The 22092-nt window shown below is 35.0% G+C and overlaps 2 protein-coding genes across 3 annotated transcripts; one reads left to right on the forward strand and one right to left on the reverse strand.

Moving 5' to 3' along the window:
- Positions 1-4761: 4761 nt before the first annotated feature.
- On the reverse strand, positions 4762-10701 carry LOC123869552 (ATP-dependent RNA helicase me31b). Its single transcript, XM_045912536.1, has 8 exons — positions 10596-10701; positions 9962-10179; positions 9807-9888; positions 9485-9691; positions 8685-8856; positions 7223-7373; positions 6399-6594; positions 4762-5943 (listed from the first exon to the last, which is right to left on the reverse strand). Exons 2-8 carry the CDS (start codon positions 10021-10023, stop codon positions 5494-5496), a joined length of 1320 nt encoding a protein of 439 aa, XP_045768492.1. The 5' UTR covers positions 10024-10179; positions 10596-10701; the 3' UTR covers positions 4762-5493.
- Positions 9021-21046, forward strand: LOC123869572 (WW domain-binding protein 4). Of its 2 annotated transcripts, none has more exons than XM_045912557.1 (8): positions 9021-9040; positions 12493-12506; positions 12996-13068; positions 13145-13336; positions 13965-14106; positions 14432-14531; positions 15543-15713; positions 16760-16993. In XM_045912557.1, coding segments are annotated over exons 2-8 (876 nt in total). In that variant the 5' UTR covers positions 9021-9040; positions 12493-12504; the 3' UTR covers positions 16956-16993. The 2 variants fall into 2 exon arrangements, with proteins under 2 accessions (XP_045768513.1, XP_045768514.1); XM_045912558.1 differs by lacking the exon at positions 9021-9040 and adding an exon at positions 20593-21046 and having other exon boundaries at positions 12350-12506; positions 16760-16914.
- The last annotated feature ends 1046 nt before the right edge of the window (positions 21047-22092 follow it).

Genomic DNA, 22092 nt, shown 5'->3' on the forward strand with positions numbered 1-22092 from the left:
CCAAATTCAAATAAGTAATTTTGTACTTAGCCATTATTTTGTCAGTTGATTATACTGAAAAATAATTGGGTCAGCGCCGACAGAGCGATAAGATCGTAAACGGTCGAGTACAGCGGGCATCAGCGAAAGAGCTTACTAGACGAGCCGTTTAGTTTAAGGGTCATAGCTCACTATAGCCACCCGGCACCCGACCAGCGCCACCTCGCCTCGTGCGGTGAGAAATGAGCATAGAAGTCCGTGTTATAAAGAATACTGTAAGGTTATTTTTAAAAATTGATTTGAGTTGTCAAAAATAATATAAAATTATTAATTTATCTAATGCAGGTAGTTTGATAAAATCGATATTTCGCTCATTCGATGTCATACAATCTGTTACTAGGAGGCCGACAAGATTGAACTTGCATAAATACGGGTGTTTTGAAGGTTTTAGTTCAGTCTCCTTCTGAGATTCGGAGCGATATCGCATATTTTCGGTATTTGGATTGTGAACTGAATAATTAGATGTTGTGATAGCAATCACGCTCTAATTAAATTATTTATTTTGGCATTAGTTTGTTTAGATTAAAACTCTCGGATAACCTTACACATTAAACTTGTGTTTTTTGTGTTGGTTTTGGAGAGGACATTCCAATAATTCGATAAAAATATTTAAATAATACCGGCTTTTCTGAGTGACGCCAATAATACTAACCGTATAAGGCGAGACGGTGCAGTTCGGGTGCCGGGTGGTTCTAAAGAGCTATAACTTTTATCGGCTTCTGCCGTAGATGTGCACTTACGAATCAGTATAAAGCGCACACCAAGTCTCCCAAACTTGTTGGACAACGATATTTTAACTTATCGCTAAATATACTTCGTCATTATCATGAACAACCCATCGCCAGCCCACTACTGAGAACGGGTCTCTTAGAATGAGAAGGGTTTAGAGGCCATAGTCTACCATGCTGGCTCAGTGCGGATTGACTTCACACTGAAAACATTATGAAGAAGTCTCAGGCATGCAGCTCTCCTCATTAACAAGTAGTCGAATCTGAAGTTACAACTTAGCGATTTGCGCGATAGACTAGATCAAAATACACAAGTTGGTGTGCGAATATCATGCTTGAGCATGTTGCGTAGTTTTCGGCGCTGACCCGTTGGCTATCATTGTATGGTTTTATATCAGACTAATTCTGTTGTACATAATCTGTAAAGTGGCAGGTCTTAACATAGACTTAGGCATCAGCTTGCTTGTCTAAATGTATTACCATCTCTTTCATTTTGTTAGACTCCTTGCGGAGAAGGGTAGCACTAGATTCAAGGCCTGTCAATTTAGAGATTGTGTAATTAGGCACAACAGAATTAGTCACTGTGATTACTGATTACAATAAACACTTTATAATAATTTAAAGGTACTTAATTAAATTGTGCTTTATTTTATTGAATTTAACATTTGTAAATTGTTAATTACAATAAGTATTTGAAGTAAATCTGATTTTATGTACCTACTTATCTAAAACCAATTTATGTAATTTGAGTGAATGGCTATTAAATAAACGCTGTAATGATTGCATTTTTTTAAATACCCTCTCCTTAGAATGAAGTACCTTTAGGTTGCAAGTATATTTTGTTAAACACTGGATGTATTTATTTATTTAGCACACAACAGTCGCTAAAATACGTCACCTGCTCCATCTACTGTCAATTAACTACATAATTGAATTGTTTGTTCCAAATTATTCTAAAAATTGTTCTATCCTTCCAAAATTGGTGCCCCAAGGCCCCAAGGGGTAGGCACGAAATTGCAAAAATCCTAGAACAATATGAGAACAGATTTTAGGGCCTGCACATATGAGGGACTTGCGTGGACCGTGGAGACAAAAATCCGAAACACTATTAAAATAATTAAATAATTGTCCGCCTAGAAGTTGCCACGGACGTACGGCCATAGGACTAAAATCCGCTGTGTAGTTGATGATGAACACTGTTGTTTCGAGGACTCGCCCATACTTTTGTGCCGCCCGGTCCATCGATGTCGTCGGCTATTCGGGGGACTTTTTAGTCCCTAGTGAGTTATTTGAAGCAGTTTTTAACAAACAGACTTCAAAAAAAAAGGAGGTTCTCAATTCGTTGGGATCTTTTTTTATGTATGTTCCCCGATTACTCTAAGACTCCTGGACCGATTTGGTTTTTTTTTGTTTTTGTTTGAAAGAGTATACTTTGCAAGTGGTCCCAAATGAATTTGGTGAAGATCTGATGAATATCTTCGGAGATGGAGAACAGAACTCCTCAATGGATAAGAGCAAATTGCTCGCGATCGGTGTAATAGCTTAGTAAACAGTAGGGTTTTAACTGGGCAATATGCCTGGCTTGTAATAAGTACAGTGGGGCCACTAAAAATTGTGAAATAGGTAATAAAAAACTTTCAATTTTACTTTGTGGTTTTTGAAGTCGGTTTTATTTCAAGGGATAAAATAAACCGGCCAAGTGCGAGTCAGACTCGCGCACTGAGGGTTCCGTACTCGGGTATTTTTTCCAACATTTTGCACGTTAAATCAAAAACTATTATACATAAAAATAAATAAAAATCAGTTTTAGAATGTATAAGTAAAGCAAGGGCTTTACTTATACATTCTAAATCAGATTTTTAACTAAACCATACCAACATACCAACTAACCAAAGAAAGATAACTATACAAAGTGGGTTATCATATGAAAGGTCATATGATACCCCACTTGGTATAGTTAGTTATTTTACTTTGAAAACTGAAACAGATTTTTTTTTAAATGATGTAACCACCAATCCACGGTTTTCAGATTTATTCCTGTACTCTTGACTAGGTCTTGTGTTCTAGGTCTTATAGAAGACCTACCTATCCGCCAAACATGATTCTAGGTCAACGGGAAGTACCCTATAGGTTTCTTGACAGACACGACGGACGGACAGACAACAAAGTGATCCTATAAGGGTTCCGTTTTTCCTTTTGAGGTACGGAACCCTAAAAAGTAGGCCAAGGACTATCCCTCGTCTGTGTATGGCTTTAGGGTGTTTAAGCTGTTCTTATAGCTTTTATTTTGTTCTGTGATAATAATATTATGCTAACAAGTTAGGGTAGACAGTAATTAAAAAATATGTTTTGTGTGAAGAGTTTATTCTCGGCCCATTTCAACAAGAATATATTTTTGTTTAACAGAAACACAAATAATATAAATACAATAATAGACTTGTCCTAAATATCTATTTTCCCATCCTTTTTGGTCACAGAAATTATAATGCACTACAAAAAATGCGCTATTCATTAAGGGCAGTGCTACATGCTCAATATTTATCACAATATTTGAATTGTGGTATTTTAAATTTTAATATATTGAGCGTTTAGTTTAAACATAAATGGATCATTGTATTCGTCCATACATTATGTACAGCATGTACATATTCGGAAGTGTATTGAGTGTGTAGCATGCACATTAAAAAACCTTGCTATCACAAATCATTAATTTTAGGTATTGGTCACTAAAATCGTGTTGTGTTATATTCGTTACTGTATTTTATTTGATTTTAGATATAGGTAAATTAGTGAAAGTCGAAAACTACATGCATACATCCTTAATATCTGTACATGAACAACTCACTCGCAGAAAACAAATATCACCCAGTGATTTGTAAACAATGTATCTGTGTAAGTAAAGTATTGTTTTACCTCAACTCTCGTTAATTTATCTATACAATTCCGATGAACAATAGGTTAAAAAATTATATAAGTTAAAATTTATCAATGTGCCAAATACTTATTTTAATATACAAAAAGGACTGATTTTAAATGTATAATCTTTAGAGCATGATTGTTTGTATCTATTACATTTTTACAAAAATATCTATGATATGCTGACTATCTTAGCCTGGTTGAAAGATGAGATGGTAAAAATAATGTGGCAAGATTCAAAATTTTCCAACCCTACAAAAACAGTCCAAAAGACTTTGTACTAATGAAATATCACGGTTAAGATTAGGAATACCTGTGTAATTCACACCAAAGTTCACATTGTTTGCTAATAGATCTACAAGCTATTCGGAAGACTAAATTAATAAACAATTTCTCATCTATTCGCCGCTTTTTCATATTTTCTTACCAGGCATGTGTACATGAAATATATCACAGATGTACAGATATTTGAACAATCTTTTTTATTGCAATTATTTGTTTCACTAAAAAGGAAATTTCTTTTTAAATAAAGAAGAGTACTGATACAATAGAGCTTGATGAAAGTTGAACCGAACAAAATTTGCATCTGAAATGTGTGCCTTGACTGTGCCAAAATATATACTCTTCACGTGACATCCCAAATATTTAAATCCCACAGAGCTCAATATTTTATATTAATTTGAACACAAATGCTCTCATCATTAACGCCCCTAAGCCGAGCAATGTTCATATTGCAAGCCATAACAAAATGATTCCATTGCTCCACTTTGTTAAATTAGCCACAGTTCCATAAGACCTCTTCTGGTCTAACCTTTACCACAATTCCATAGGGTTACCAGATACATTGAGTGATTTTAAAAATCCCTATTACCTAAGCATTGCTCAAACAAAAAGGAATTATAAAATATATTCGATGTTCGTTCACCCACCAATTGGTGCCGAAAATTTAATTTGCATTAAATTTTTTCTTGTACTGTGACTCTTGCCGCTTAAACTAAAAACAATCTAAGACTAGTATCAGGTTAAAACAATATCTAACTTGAGAAATATTTGAAGAGATCCATTGCTTTTTTTTTTGTTTTGATAAGACCCACACACTTGTTGCAATTTCATTGTTTTAACCTGATCTCAGTAATTGTATTACCAGGTTAACACATTGGCTCTGCTTGAGAAATATAGAAAGAGGTCACACTATTGCATATTTTTATTTCATTTTGATAAGACCCTCTTATTTCAAACAATTTCAGTTGCCATGTAAGCCATTGCTTAACCTGATCTCAATAATGGAAGGCTTGTTATTATATCAACATTGTTTCAAGCGGCCAGAAACAACACCGTTTATGCTGATTTGTAAAGTTTTTCCAATATGTTAAACTTGAGCTAGACTTTTTCCTACCCATATACGGACTTGTGTTAATGTTAAGTTTTGTGTAAAAATAAACCAGTGCTAGCTCAAGTGATAGTAATTGTATGGGTAGGGTTCGCAAGTTGCACATGTCAAAAGTCTACCACAATTTATGTTAGGATCACTGACAAATTTAGATAGACTCTCACAAGTAGGATACTCAGATAAATATTTTACTTTTTAACAATCTTAGGAGACCACGCACAGAATCCAATATGGACAAAGAACGCAAGGTCCCTTTCGTAAGTCCCGATGTTTATTATATACACTTTAAAAAATTAACCCTTTTCAGGTTCAAGTCTTATATCACGATAAACTATATACACGCACATTTCGTTACAATAAATTCATTACACTTTTTACAAATAAGTTTTTGTTTTTGTGTCATCTCGGGGGCTCCGTCGGTTACTTGTCGGCGTCGTCGTCGGCCACGCGCGCCACGTAGAGCGCGGGGTCGATGACCTTGGGGATGGGCTTGATCTCCGTGCCCAGCTCCTGCTCGATGCGGTGCAGCGCGAAGCGGTCCTCGTACGTGATGAGGTTGATGGCGATCCCCAGGTGGCCGAAGCGGCCCGAGCGCCCGATGCGGTGCAGGTAGGTCTCCGCCATGCGCGGGAAGTCGAAGTTGATCACCACGTTGACGGCCTGCACGTCGATGCCGCGCGTGAACAGGTCGGAGCACACGAGGTTGCGGCACAGGCCGGCGCGGAAGTCGTGGAACACGCGGTTGCGGTGCGCCTGCGCCATGCGCGCGTGGATGTAGTAGCAGCAGTAGCCCAGCTCAGTGATCTTCTTGGCCAGCAGCTCCACACGCTGGGTCGAGTTGCAGAATATTATCGACTGATTGATTTGCAACTGGAAGCATTTATTGTTTCAAATTAATATGATATTGTATGTATACATGGAGAGAATATTATGCCTAGATAAACACTGACCCTAATAATCAATTTATTATAATAAAAATTCTCATATTTTATACAACTAACAAATCGTAACAATCAAACTAGAAGAGAATCTTTATTTGTCTGCTAGCTTATCGCAGCCTATCATCCATTGAACCGACTTGATGAAGTTTGGTACAAAGATAGCCTACATTCTGGAGCCATACATTAGCTACTTTTTTTAAAAAAATCAGTGTACAGGTACTTAAGAAACCTGAATCCACATGGACAAAGATGCATCACATGTTTGGTTTTGTTTGAAATGAAGAAGTACGCTTCTCTTTACCCCAAAAATTTAAGAATGATTGTTGAATTTTAAAATTCACATAAAGTTGTAGTTTATCAAGTAGTAAGTATATATTTTCTTACTTTTGAAAAGAGTGTATTTAAACAATGCACTTTCTGTCTCTCTTGCACAAATGCGTAGTACTGCGTAACACCCTTCAGTGTAAGCTCTTCCATGAGATTTATCTCATATGGCTCTCTTAAGTGTTTCTCCATAAACTGTTTGACACTCAATGGGAAGGTCGCGGAAAATAGAAGAATCTGACGCTCTTTTGGTAGTCTGAAATAAAATGTATTCTTCACAAACCAGAATCTTACAAGTTAATGTAAGTACCTATTCCATCAAACATGTTATTAGTGACTCTATAGTGACTAATAACAAAATCTTACACTTGGCGCTAATTCAGTCAAACAAAAATCTCTAAAGTAAACATATCCACTCATTTGTAGGAACAATGGTGAACTCAAAAATATTTTGAGTGAAATATACAGAAATATTAGTCTTTTATGGTAGTTTTTCCAGTAAAAACTATATATTCCTAGGAGTTTTGCCCTTCACATTGTATATTATAAAGATTTTAACATAATATTAATATTATAATATTAGCATTTAGATAGCACAAACACAAAATTCATTTACATAACAATAAATACATGACATAATATATACTGACAACAAAATCCATGTATAAATTTGAAAATAATATACAGTGTCATTTTAAAAAACTGTTACACTGCGACTGCAAAACAAATAGTCCAATCTGAAGTTACAAAATGGCAGTTTGCACCGGTCATAGAATTGAAATTACACAAATCTAAGAATTTAACTGTAAAGAAAAAACTATTTGAAAATATAATGGTAACATGATTGTACAAAGGAATTAGATTAAAATTGTATATATTCTTACCGCGATATAACTGTGTCCAGCATGCCCTTAAAGTCCTGAGAAAGAAGTTTGTCTGCTTCATCAAGTACCAGCATCCGGCACTGGTCCATCTTTGCTACTTGTTTATCCATGAGATCAATTATACGCCCTGGTGTGGCAATTATAACTTGAACTGAAACAATAAATCAATTAAAACATCAATAATGACAAACAGTATTAGTAGGCTTAGCCCTTTATTACATACTTCTAGGTTCAAATGTGCAATTATATCATCCCAGGCCAAAATCTATATTCTTTTTCACTCCACCAAAATATACTTGTTCAGAGAAAGTGAATCTCATTGGTTTGTGTGTAGCAAACAATGGCTCAGTTTGAGTTGGTTTTGTGTTCATATCATTTGGCTATTATTTGGTACTGTTTATGTTTGTTGTATCAAATTTTCGCGAGGTCAATTTAGTTTTGCCCTGTGCCCATCTATCAGTGTGACCATTTGTGGAACATGGTATTTTGGCAGGTTTGACAACTTTGTTATTTTGCACATCATGGTAACATTTCATGGTGGGGTTTTGGCAGATTTGGAAGTATTCAACCAATTCTTTACTTATTATTTTTGCAGAACAAATTGAAAACAAAAATGACCTAACTAATAATATAAATACTATGAACTGGCAACTTCTGACAATATTACTACAGGGATTCCCTGTTTATTAACCATCTATTTGAACACCATATAATTATAAACAAGTTTTTATGACCATGTTTGACAATAAGGTTCAAATTTTATTATAAACTAGCTGATGCCCGCAGCTTCGCCCGCGTGGATTGGTCAGATCCCCTGCAGCATCAGGATTGAGGAGTTGGAATCCAAATTTTTTTATGAAACAATGTCGCAAAGTTCCTCTATCGATGAAATGAAAAAAAGAAATGACGCAAATCGGTTCGGAAATCTCGGAAATTTCGGTGTACATAGGTAGAAAAACACAACTCCCTTCTTGAAAGTCGGTTAAAAAAGTAGCCTATGTTACACCCTGGTCAATCCTCTACTTGTATGTGAAAATCCCGTTAAAATCGGTTCAGCCGTTCCGAAGATTAGCCTTTTCAAACAGACAGACAGACAGACAGACAAAAATTTTAAAAATGTGTGATTCAGTTATGGTATCGTTCAAATAACCATATGACCTTAATGTGTGGTAGTTATTTCGAAATTACAGACAGACACTCCAATTTTATTTATTAGTATAGTATGGCATTTTCTGGGAAGAGTTTGATCTTCAGTGTAGGTAGGCTATTGTCAGAATCCTCTGCTTTCATTGTGTAGTTTGGATTAATGATACAAAACAAATAAATTAAATTGGATTGCTTACACTAAAGCAATACCTACACAACTAAAGCTATTCAAAAATATTAACTAAACTGCAACATCATTCAATAAGTAGTTTTTTTGCACCAGATTTACTATAAAACAAAGCAATCACCAACTTACCATTTTGGTAAATGCGCATTATATCATCTCGCAAATTTGTGCCTCCTGTAGTTACCATAACACGAATGTCTGTGTGCTTGGCAAGCTCAATGCAGATTTGTGATGTTTGTAATGCCAACTCTCTGGTCGGCACCACGATTAAAGCTTGTATAGCATCTTTTTTAGCATCAACCTTAAAAAAAAGATAGGATAAGAAACAGGAACAATTTTGTGCTAACAATTACTAAGTACATATTATTTTCAGAAATGGGTTTATCACTTATCAACAAGTGAAGGGGAATCCAAATATTGTCATCATTTTGTTCAAAAATACTCTAGCTCAAATTCAAATTATTTTTATTCAATTAAACTTTTAAAAGTGCTTTTGAATCATCAAATAATCTACTACTGGTTCGGAATGCAGTGCTCAATACAACTATACTAGCTGATCCACCCAGCTTCATTATGATAAATGAATATTCATTATGATAAATGATTATATAAACATTCTGTGTTACTACAAAACTGTCTTATCAGACAATGTATAGATCTGCTGCTGTCACTTTTTTACAATATGAAAGAAAATCTGATAAAAGATTTAAACAGTTTAATTTTAAAGTTTAGTAGAAACACTGAGAATGTTTATTATTCACACTATATGCCTCTATACCACTTGCATTTTATCCGGTTTTGCACTTGGAGTACTTTGTGCAAAGGTAATATAAGTAATTGTCACAAATAAAAGTTATCATCAATATACATACATTATTTTCATAATTTCTGAACATAATTTACACATCCAGTTTTAATATGGTAGGTACCTGTTCTAAGACTGGAATACAGTAAGCGCCTGTCTTGCCAGTTCCATTCTTGGCTCTTGCTAGTACGTCTTTACCACTAAGCGCAATGGGAATAGATGCTTCCTGAATAGGGGATGGCTTTTCCCATCCTTTTTCGAATATTCCCATCAATATTTCTCTTTTTAGACAAAATTCTTCAAACTCATTACCTCTTGTGTCAGTGACATCCTAAATAACAAATTCATTAAATCTTTAGTTGGAGCCAATAAAATAATAGCAAGTATGTGTATTGTAGGTAGGCACTTCATGAAGTGCCTGCCTACAAATGAGTTCATGAACTTACACTGGTTTTGATTCTTCTGTCTTTGGGGGGTAGTTTTAATTTCGCTTTCCACCCAATGTCGTCTACAGTTTTATCAACATCTCTGCAAGCGGACAATTCTAATTAAAGAGAAAGTCTACACAACACAAAAACAAAGGAAACAGTGGAATACTTACCCTTTTTGACTGCTCATGTTTCCGACGTGATTACTTGAACTAATTCTATTTTCGGTCATCATTTTTGCCAAATATGCCCACTAGGGGTGACTAAAATTAGAAACTTATCACAAGTATTTAATAAAGTCCAACACTAAACAAATTTCACAATAAGTCACTTTTAAATACATATGCTACGTTAAAGTTTATCACGTCCACCAACTTAGCAGGATATATATCTGAAACAAAATAACAAAGAGCTGTTAATAATTTAATCAATTCCCTCTGGCGAGTAAAGATTACGAGACGCGTCAACAAGCAATATAATCTATACATAAACTACTCTGCCTAACTAGAATACAAATTATTAAACAATGTAACTGTAACGGGTTACCGTAACTAAAACGCCTACCGCTAAGATCCGGCCGCAAATAATGATTATTAATCATTGAATTTCAAGACAAGCAATCGATTGTGAGGATTAGAAAAGATGAAATTTATTAACGAATTTCTATTTTTAATATGGCCGACCTACAGTGTATTTGAATGAACACTTTGTTTATTACGTAGAATTGAAGTTAATTGATAAGTATCCAAGTAAACAATCTTTGAAGATTTAATTAATATTTTAGCTATAATAAATTTGAAAATTCACCTTGATAAAACTTTATAAAAGACGACGACACTCGATACTCGAAGACGACATCACAAAAGTAACAGTAGTTGTGTTGCCATATCATATTTTAAATATTAAAAAGTCAAAACATTACCAACACAGTCAAGGTGAGTAACATTTGTAGGTAGTATATGTCAGTAGAAATGGGTTACATTGGTATAACAGCCAATGGAATATGGTTTTATTTTAGGAAAGTTTCACTTACCTAAATGACATAATATAGGTATTCTATGAAATCAAATGTTTGGTTGGAGCTTGGTTGGGGTAATTTTGACTTTACGATGATAAGGATGATGACTACAAGTCAAACCAGCGAATTTTTATCAAACGTCAAAACCATCGCTTAGTATGGGAGCTTGTATGAAATGCACATGTGACGACTGACGTCATACACATTTGACGTACATTTTAGCGTTCCGTACCTCAAAAGGAAAAACGCAACTTATAGGATCACTTTGTTGTCTGTCTGTCTGTCCGTCTGTCTGTCCGTCCGTCCGTCCGTCGGTCGGTCGTGCCTGTCAAGAAAACCTATAGGGTACTCCCCGTTGACCTAGAATCATAAAATTTGGCAGGTAGGTAGGTCTTATAGCACAAGTAGAGGAATAATTCCGAAAATTGTGAATTTGTGGTTACATTATTAAAAAAAATGAAAATGTGTTTAAATTTTCAAAGTAAGATGACTATACCAAATAGGGTATCATATGAAAGGGTTTTACCTGTACATTATTAAACAAATTTTTATTTATTTTTGTGCATAATAGTTTTTGATTTATCATGCAAAATGTTGGAAAAATATCCGAGTACGGAACCCTGGGTGCGTGAGTCTGACTCGCACTTTGCCGGTTTTTTAATTAAATCTATCGTTGAAACTGTAAGCAAACTTAAAACTGACAGCGAATATGGGTTTTACGAATTTTGAAAAACCCTTTATTTAATTATTAATTAATTAATTACTAAGAAATACTAGATATATTTTTGATCTCTAGGCCGTCATCCGTATTTCAATATTAATTTGTAAATATGATTTCCTTTAGCTGTTTAAAGGTAAATATAACGATCTCTTAATATGGCGAAATGTGCCAAAAATAGTGTCGAGTTAGCTAGTAATAGTTAGTTCAAAACTCCAATATGTCGCGCCAAAAAAGGCCTTGTCGGCCTGTCGGTATATAGCGACAACTGTCCTATTAAAATATCATTGACAACTGCGCCCTCACTCAAGTGCCAATTAGAGCCTTGTCGGACTATAGGTATTTTTTTTTTTTTTATAGCGACAAACCATTTTTAAAGTGTAACACTGATCATGGACTTCGTCTGCGATGGCGTTTGCTGGCGCGCGTGCTGTGCTTGTTTGGAGTGTTTTTTTTTTGTTAAGAGTAGCTGGTTTTTGTGTTAGTTGGTGTTTTTTGGTGGTGGAACTGACTGGGAAGCGCTCTAAAGGGGCGCCGCGCGTATGTCGGCGGGCGCCGGCGCAGACGGAGTCCATACTTGTATAAATTCAATAACTTGAAAATATCACAAACTTGACATTGGCTAATCAGAGTAAAGCCAGATTAAAAAAAAAAGAAAAAACACAGCAGGGCGATCGGCTAAAAATGTAACAATCATTAAAGGACAGCATCAATGTCAAAACATGGTATTTAGCCAATGGGATTGGCCGAAAACCATGTTTTGACATTGATGCTGTCCTTTAATGATTGATACATTTTTAGCCGATAGACCCCCTCATAATGTCATGTCATATGATATATCATTGTCAATTTACTAAATAATTAATTGATGTTTTTCTAATTTCTTTCATTTTAGTTTTTATACATTATTTCAATTCAATCACTTGTAAAACGTATGTAAATGAGCAAGTAATTACTTACTTTGTCAGTAAATCGTTAAAATGTAAGTAACTACCTAAATGTACTAGTTTCTGTCTGTTGCACAAAAAATACGCTAATAGTTTCCGTGTTTGTATGTTTCTATAAAATTTTTGCATCTTACTTAAAATATTAGACACCATCAATCCATCGCCGACTCAATACTAAGCACCGGCCTCTCAGAAGTCAGAATGAGAAGAGTTTGGCCATAATCTTCGACACTGGCCATGTGTGGATTGGCAGTCTTCACATACCATTGAGAACATTATGGAGAACTATCATTCATGAAAGTTTTCTCACGATTCTTTTCTTCAGCGGTAAAGCAAGTGATACTTAATTGCTTAAGCGCACATAACGTCAGAATACCTAGTAGTACACGACATAATTTCGAAAAGTTAGAAGTGCGTGCCTGGGATCGAACCCCAGACCTGCTAACTAGGAGGCTGACATCACTAGATTATCACTGCATACTGCTATCACTTAAAACATAACTTGTTATCACTTTTTCATACAGGACTACTTACTGGAAGTCGCAGGAGCGAAAATATTGTGAATTTTGTAAGTGCTGGTTTGCAGACAATAAAGTTGTACGTATTTCTGTCTAATTAAGTAAAACAAATTAGGTACAGGCTGTACAATGATTAATGCAGTTTCTATTTCCAGTCCATATCTTTCCATGAAAATGGGAAAAGACATAAAGAAAATGTTAAAAAGCACATATCACAGCTTAGTAAAAAAAGTGCAAAAGAATTCAAGAAACAGGAGAAGGTTGAAGATGATATGAAGAAGATGGAAGCAGCGGCTATGAGCGCTTATCTGAAGGATGTTCAGAATAATGCTGACCTCACATCTCAAGTAACTATTGAATTTCCTATTAACTATGTATTTCATTTGAATGAGAATGATAGTCCTATTCAAGTATTGTCAATGACACTACTGTAACTGGCCAACACCACTGGGGTGTGCTTTTCAATGTTTTTAGTAACTAAACCACATACCGCTAACATATTATTTGAAATAGAATCTCACCATTCAGCAGAAGTGTTGTTACCAAAAAATAATTGTAAAAATATTCTAGTTGTATTGTTGACAAGTCATGATCCTATTGCTAACTCAATTAGAAACAGGGTTGGCATTGGTAAACCAACATTTAAAACAAATGTTCTAGACATGATTTATAAAAAAAAAAAAAAACAGTTAAAAACACTTGTTTTGTTTTTCCCAAATGATTAGAAGCGGTAGTCAAATGTATCTGACTACCACTTGCACTGGTTTGGAATGGTCTTCCTACTGAGAAGAACCAGACAGAAACTTATGAGGTTGCATTTTTCAGAGATTCAAATTTACAACATTATGTGATACACAATAAACTAATATACAAATACAATAATAATATACAAGTAATTGCAGTCCCGCACATTGCTGACATGATCTCTTGAAGACTGATGAAGTTCATATTATATAATTGAATAAACATTCACAGAGTATCAATGAGATGCTTGGCAACTCCGGAAGTACAAGTAAAGATATTGTAGTATCTTCTGAGACTGCAAGAGAAACTCCTGTTTGGCAAGAAATCAAGAATGATGATGGCAATATATACTACTGGAACACCAATACCAATGGTAAGGGTTCCTTCTGTATTATTTTAGGGTTTTGTATCTGATGGGTGCCAACAGGACCTTATTACTAGGTCTCCGCTGTCCGTTTGTGTGTCCATGTTATTTCTTGTGCCATGGTGTAGAAATCTTCATTTGGGAGCTTGACTCGCACTTGATCATTTTTTTTTATTCAAATAAATTTGAAGTGGGTTGTCTATTTTTAACAAGAAGTGATATATTGTCATCCCATAGCATCATTAAACTGACATGCTCATATAAATAATTGTTGATGAATGCATTGTTTCATATTAACTTACTTACTGTATACCTACTTATTTCTTTTTTTTAGAGACCACATGGAAGCCTCCAGATAGTTACATATCTTTGGCACAACAAGAAGAAAAAAAACTTAAGGAGAAGGAGGAACAAAAAAGGGAAAAACAGTTAAAGTAATGTATACACATTATAACATAATTAATACTTTATTTAAATTAATATATACATAGAACTACTGCTTTGGAATACCTTTCTTACTAAGATGGACCAGCACGAAATTCTGTGATTGCTTTTTAAAAAAATACATAAGAATAGTTATTCATGTGTTCATAAATAGTTGTGCTGCTGTGTATTTCTGAATTGAATAAATTCCGCACTCTTCTCATTTAGATATGAATATTATAATCTTCCAGTATAATCTTCCATTATAATATCCTATGCTATTTTAATGTTTAAATATCCTATGCTTATAATATGCTTTACTTATTGTAATATACTTTTTGTATGATCATGCTTTTAATAGGTTTATTTAATAATTTAGCTAAGGCAAATCTAAATTGGGGAATCCATACTAAATAGTTTATGAAAGTGTGTCCATGTTTGTCTCTCTGTCTGTTATCTTTTCACGGGCCACGGCCCATTCTTTTCACTAATTTTTACGGAATTTGGTAGCTTGCATCATGGAGACAGACATAGGCTACATTTTGTAGTAGTAAAAATAGAAGAATTTCCACTGGATTTTTCAAACGCTTTAAACATGACATCCGGTGGTGAACAAATGTCCTAGTTTTCTAAGGCTAAGGTGTCCACTTGCAGTTAAACTTGGACAATTTAGCTCTGGCAAGCTCAGTCAATTTGCAAGTAAATATTCGCAGCAAATGAATAACTACATTTTAAAATTAATTTCTTATGTGAGTGTAGACTTGCTAGACCTGATTTCTGCTAATTTTATTGCTGGCCATATGGCTTAAGATTGTTATTTTTTACCCAACTGTGGCAAAGTGAAGGTGGACTGTGAATTTTTTTACTATCGTATCGAGTGGAAATCAAATAACAGACGAGAAAATTCTGAATTCATAAAATATTATAATCACAGTAAATTCTTTACATTAAAATGTACCAAGCTTCAGAAAAACAACTTTTCAGCAATAGTCGAGTTTTAGCTTAGAACTTTATTTTACCAGAAAGCAGAAACATAAAGAGGTTACAATGGAAGTGAAAGCTCACATAGCGCGGGAGAGCATGAGAGAGTTGGCCGTGGTCAAGGACAAGCCACCACCGATCAAGGCGGATGTGCCCTTTGGCCCAGCACCTTGTGTCAAGCCTTATGGGACATGGAAACCGGTTGTCAGAGAGTATGCTTGTTTTATTAAAATTAGTTTTATAATAATATAATAGTTTTATCAATTGAAGCCTTCCAACAATGGTGAGTTCCACTAAATCGTTAACTTTTAATACAAGCTGTTTCTGACCTGTTGAATTGATTTATATTTTAAACATACGAAAAAATATTGTATTATTTTTAGGGTTCTGTAAGAACAAAAGAAAAAAATACTCATAGATTCACTTTGTTGTCTGTCTATCTGTCGTGTCTGTCAAGAAAGATAGGGTACTTCTCGTTGAAGAAAGATAGGGTACTTCCCGTTGACCTAGAATTATGTAAGGCAGGCAGGTAGGTCTCACACATAGCACAAGTAAAAAAAAAAAACCGACAATTGAATTTGTGATTGCATGTCAAAAACGATTATTAAAATGTGTTCACGAAAAATAATTAGTTTACTAAATCATATAAATGATGCTTGTCTGTCAACAACTTGCAGTGATATAAAAGAATATCTTGTAGGGTCAGCGACAAAGTTAGCTTTGCACCGGTCTATAGTCGCTTACACTGGCGGGTGCAAACCTTGTACGGAATCCTTCGTGTGCGACTCAGACTCGCACTTGGCTGGTTTTTACCCGACTGCGGCAAAGCCAAAAGGAAGGGTTATGATTTTAGCAGTCTATGTATGTATGTACTTATGTTTGTATCCAGATTCTGTGTTCCACCGTAGCGCCTAAACTACTGGGCCGATTTTGATGAATGAGGTGTCAATCGATTCGTCGTAAAGGTCCGGGTGACATAGGCTACATTTACGAAAAAATTTACCTAACGGATATTACATGAAAAAAAGTGGGGGGGGTCTCCAAAAAAATTTTTTTTTGCTATTGTATCGAGTGGAGTGTCAAATGAAAGAGGAGAAAATCCTGAGTTCAAAAATATAAATCTACACATTAAAATATACCGAACGACAGAAAAACAATTTTACTATACCTAATATTTCAGCGTTTATTAAGACGATCGCAGTCGGGTTTTAGTTTTAAACTTTATCTTTTTAAATAGTAATTTCGGTATTAATTTCAGACCGGAACATAAAATCGATTTGCAATTGCCGAAATCGGACAAAGAAATAATTCCTCCGCCCGTTGTGATGGAGCCAGAGACCATCGTGTTCAAAGAGAAGCGCATCGAGTCCCTCGGCGACGGGCCCGTGGAGTTCAAGAAGAGGAAGTTTAATAATCCTAAGCGAAATATGAGACAAAAACTAGATGATGATTAAAAAAAATATTTATTAAGTAATAAATATTTTCCAAAATACCCCTACGCATTTTATTTTATTGATTTTAAAAGAACATCATTTGTGAGAACAACAACCTTAATAAATATATATTATTACATATAATACTAATAATTATTCAAATTTTTTTATTTTTTTATCGTGCAAAATTTCAAAAAAATACCCAAGTAAACTCGGTGCGCGAGTTTGACTTGCACTTTCCCATTTATTTATTTTTGGCGTTTTGGCTGAATAAATGATATTTATTTATTTGTTTACCTATATAAATCTGTTAAGCAATACTGTACGTCTATAGGTATCTACTGCAGATGCCTATGGCGCGGTATTATCAATATTGGCCTCAATAACACGAGTATGGTTAATCATTATCATAGGTTAGTGAATAACTGAGGTTGCTTTGTTGGATAAGATGGTTCGGAATACTAATAAGAAGGTGTGTACTTATTATTGAAAGTAGAAGGTAACTAGGTACTACCTTCTTAGGGAGTAGTACTTCTACCAACTACCACGCAACTTTTGGGGGGTTATTTAGGTACGTTTTAAACATTTTAGGCCATTAAATAGGTTTCACTTGCTTTAACGATGAAGGAAAGCATCGTAAGGGAAACTGCATGGCTGAGAATCCTCCATAGTAATGTTCTCAAAGACGTGTGAAGTCTATCAATCAAATTTGGCCAGCGTGGTGGACTATTGACGCCCTTCTCATTCTGAGAGGAGACCAGTTTTCAATAGGTAGTGACCCAGCGAAAGGTTAATTATTATAATGATGATGATGACTATCTACTTAGAACTGTACCTAGCTATCTATTTCTCAGATAGGTAGATAGCTTCGATATCTATAACTAAGTATGCTATTACAAGATGTAACTAGCAAAAACGAACACAGGTGGTAGTACTCATGATTACTGATAAGATACCATAAACAAATAGCTAATTTTTTTTTTGTAAATCCTATTTTGTAAAAGTTCACATATATTGCAAATAAAACATCTGACTGACGCTAGAGGTCAACGAACTTTTACGTAAATTGACCACTCGGGGGTCAATGCCAAATCGTAGGTGTTTAATTCATCCAAATAGGTGGGGCATTGATCCAAATTTTGCACGCTATACATTGAGGGTTAGAAAAATACTAAATCAATAAAACTACAAATAAGGCAAATGGTTATTGGCATTGGATTGTGTTTAAGTAGTATAATATAATCTAAGTTTTTGCGAGCGTTCTGGTTACACTTTGTATAATAAACCTAGAATTTTAAAAATAATTAGATACCTATCTAGGTCGTCGTCGACCGCCAGACATTCATTCAGAAGGTTTCTTGTACCTGCGGATTTCCATTGGGCGCGGCGGCGCGGCATTTCATTCGCCGCTTGGGTCCAGCGGTTCCCAGCTGGTCTGCCATTTGTACCTTACTAAATTTAGGTAACTATAGGTACCTACTGACATTTAATATCTCTTCATTTAACTTATATTTTAAAGTTGCCTCAAATTAAGTGAAGTCTCTGTCTTCATTCAAAGCAGCTTAAACCTACCTACTCAAGATGCCTTGCATGAATATCTAATATGAATCTATACTAAAGAATCTACTAAAAGGAAAATATTTAATAATGTGAAAACGTGAGGAATTGTTATGTGATTAACTTACGTGCTTACAAAGTTTAGTAAAAAGAAGGTTCACCTATTATAGGACAGATAAGTATTTTTAACCCCCAACCCAAAAAGAGGAGTGTTATAAGTTTGACCTGTGAGTGTGTATCTGTGTATCTGTCTGTGGCATCGTAGCTCCTAAATGAATGAATCGATTTTAATTTAGGTAGTTTTTTGTTTGAAAGGTGGCTGGATCGAGAGTGTTCTTATAATCGAAGAAAATCGGTTCAGCCGTTTGAAAGTTATCAGCTTTTTTCTAGTTTTCTTATAGAAGTTTTTGTGTCGGGGTTTTTTAAATTTTGAGTTATAACTACCTACGGCGATCATCTTCTCCATAACATCTTCAACATAACAGGCTACGCCTTGTACCTATTTACATACCTAGGTTCTCCTTTTCAATAAATACGTTTATCTACACACGAAAGTAATATTCTAATCACGAGTTCGTGAGCTATTTGTATCTACTTACTTATGTACCAAGTAAGTTTTTTTAACTTAAGTACATATTTTTGCTATGTCCAAGAGGATCTTGGAAACCTACCTAACATAGATCAGAGATGACCTTCTTTGACTAACTATACATAATATAGGTAGGTAACTAGGTACACTACATACTTATATAATAATTTCTATTAGGTAGGTAGGTACCTCTTCTTGCCCATATTATGTCTATTAAGATAGTATTTGGAAGTAGATACCTAATTAGTAATTAGAAAGTCAGGATTATAAGTAACCAATTTCTCCAGCAGAATCGGCTGTGCAATTAGACCAGTCCCGTCCTATATTCTCAGCTTTCCTGTGATAAATTTATAGACAAAAGCATGTATTATGATTCAATAATTACCAATTCAATAATAGTAAAATGATGGCGGGCTAGTGCTACGTTTAAAGTTATTGTATACCTACCTATAGGCTATAGGTACCTCCCTACGTCATTCAAACAGAACTTACTGAATAGATATAGATCAGATAAAAGCATTTGTTATTTTTTGTCCATTTTTTGTCAACACACAGGTACGAGTAGGTGATACCTGCTACAATAAATCTCCTAAAACGCGTACTTGCATCTATTGTTAGGTACAGTGATCCGGGTTTAATATGGTGATGATGGTACTCTTAACGTTTTTAATGCGACATTGTGAATATCATTTATGTCTGATATCATTGAACATCGAAGTCCGTGTGGTGATTATCTTTTCCGAGCACGGACAGGACATTGTTCTTCGAACACCTATATAAGATTGGGAGGCGTCCGGAGACGCATTAGAGTCACAGCTGTTGACAACATTCCCGTCTAGACATAGAGCCTCTAGATTTGGCCTTGTTGCGAACCGCTCGGATTATTTTATCATTCACCATGTACAAACTGGTAAGATTATTTCAAGCGTATTTCAAGTATATTTTCTTGCTCTATAATATCTGTAGGTAAGTAATATTTCTCTAACTTTAATCGGATAATTTTAAATCTAGGCAAGTAAATTAAAATAATAACTAGGTAGTTTAGTTAAACTAATATTTTAATTAGAACCCCCGACCCAAAAAGAGGGGTGTAATAAGTTTGACGTGTGTATCTGTGTATCTGTCTGTGGCATCGTAGCTCTTAAACTATTATTTCTCTAACTTTAATCGGATAATTTTAAATCTAGGCAAGTAAATTAAAATAGTAACTTGGTAGTTTAGCTAAACTACTATTTTAATTAGAACCCCCGACCCAAAAAGAGGGGTGTTATAAGTTTGACGTGTGTATCTGTGTATCTGTTTGTGGCATCGTAGCTCCTAAACTAATGAATCGATTTTAATTTAGTTTTTTTTTGTTTGAAAGGTGGCTTGATCGAGAGTGTTCTTAGCTATAATCCAAGAAAATCGGTTCACGCGTTTGAAAGTTATCAGCTCTTTTCTAGTTACTGTAACCTTCACTTGTCGGGGGTGTTATAAATTTTTAATTTACACTTGTTTTATATTCTTGTTGACAGTTGTTACTGGTCGTCGCCGCCGTACTGCTGGTAGCCCCGGCGCTCGCCAAGCCGCAAGTGCTGTACGACTACGGCTATTACGCGCCCGCCTACGTGTCCTCCTACAGCGTGCCCCTAGCGTACTCCTACCCCTACGCTTACGCTTACTCTTACCCCTTAGCCTACTACTAAACATATAAAAATGCGCTAGGTAGGTACTAGTATTTGTAATTTGTTACAATGTGTACGTGAGACTTCATCATTTGTCATTGCTGATAATTTACCTAATTGTACCTACTTACAAAATTATTAAATTCAATTGATAGGTCTCATCTCATCTATGTAAGTAGGTAGCTATTCTTTTCCATGAGGAACATTGTGACTGTATTTAGAGAGGTTGTGTACAACAGAATTAGCACCACTGTGATATTAACCGCCATATTTAAAACATAAACTTAGGTATCTTTTATTAATAAAAAAAACACTGCTTATACCTACATAACCTATACCTACTTACACATAGGTATTCCTCGTGTACAGTGACGGATTAACCCTTAATCAAATTAAGCAATTGCCTAGGGCATCACGTCTGAGGGGGCACCAGAAGAAGCACGAAAAAATCCGTCCTAAAGATTCGAATGCCCCCGAACGAAAGCCGCAAGGCGCATTTCAATAAATAAATAAATTATGCTTTTTAGGGTTCCGTAGCCAAATGGCAAAAAACGGAACCCTTATAGATTCGTCATGTCTGTCTGTCTGTCTGTCCGTCCGTATGTCACAGCCACTTTTTTCCGAAACTATAAGACCTATACTATTGAAACTAAGTAAGTAGATGTATTCTGTGAACCGCATTAAGACTTTTACACAAAAATAGAAAAAAATAAAAAAACAATAAATTTTGGGGGTCCCCATACTTACAACTGAAACTCAAAATATTTTTTTTCATCAAACCCATACGTGTGGGGTGGGGTATCTATGAATAGGTCTTCAAAAAGGATATTAAGGTTTCTGACATCATTTTTTTCTAAACTGAATAGTTTGCGCGAGAGACACTTCCAAAGTGGTAAAATGTGTGTCCCCCCCCCTCCCCCTTAACTTCTAAAATAAGAGAATGATAAAACTAAAAAAAATATATGATGTACTTACTACATTACCATGCAAACTTCCACCGAAAATTGGTTTGAACGAGATCTAGTCAGTAGTTTTTTTTTAATACGTCATAAAAACTTAAAATATGTTTAAATTTTCAAAGTAAGATAACTATACCAAGCGGGATATTATATGTAAGGGCTTTACTTGTATATTCTAAAACAGATTTTTATTTATTTTTATGCATAATAGTTTTTGATTTATCGAGCAAAATGTCAAAAAAATACCCGAGTACGGAACCCTCGGTGCGCGAGTCCGACTCGCACTTGGCCGGTTTTTTTATTGTTGTCGCACCTAACTACTCCACTTCTAAAGTACGTTACATCTCATCATCTTATTTTACAAAAAACTAATGTTTTTGGGCGGTAAA

The sequence above is a fragment of the Maniola jurtina genome, chromosome 11 (genome assembly GCF_905333055.1).
Source record: "Maniola jurtina chromosome 11, ilManJurt1.1, whole genome shotgun sequence".
Taxonomy (NCBI): domain Eukaryota; kingdom Metazoa; phylum Arthropoda; class Insecta; order Lepidoptera; family Nymphalidae; genus Maniola; species Maniola jurtina.

Bases quoted from the DNA above. Each gene is read 5' to 3' on its own strand.
- LOC123869552 (XM_045912536.1), bottom strand. From the start codon at position 10,023: ATGATGACCGAAAATAGAATTAGTTCAAGTAATCACGTCGGAAACATG. The intron at 9,692-9,806 runs GTAAGTTCATGA...TTTGTTATTTAG, and splicing joins ACAGAAGAATCAAAACCAGT to GATGTCACTGACACAAGAGG. The intron at 5,944-6,398 runs GTAAGAAAATAT...AAATGCTTCCAG, and splicing joins TAAATACACTCTTTTCAAAA to TTGCAAATCAATCAGTCGAT.
- LOC123869572 (XM_045912558.1), top strand. The intron at 14,532-15,542 runs GTAATGTATACA...TTATTTTACCAG, and splicing joins AAAAGGGAAAAACAGTTAAA to AAAGCAGAAACATAAAGAGG. The intron at 15,714-16,759 runs GTATGCTTGTTT...TATTAATTTCAG, and splicing joins TGGAAACCGGTTGTCAGAGA to ACCGGAACATAAAATCGATT.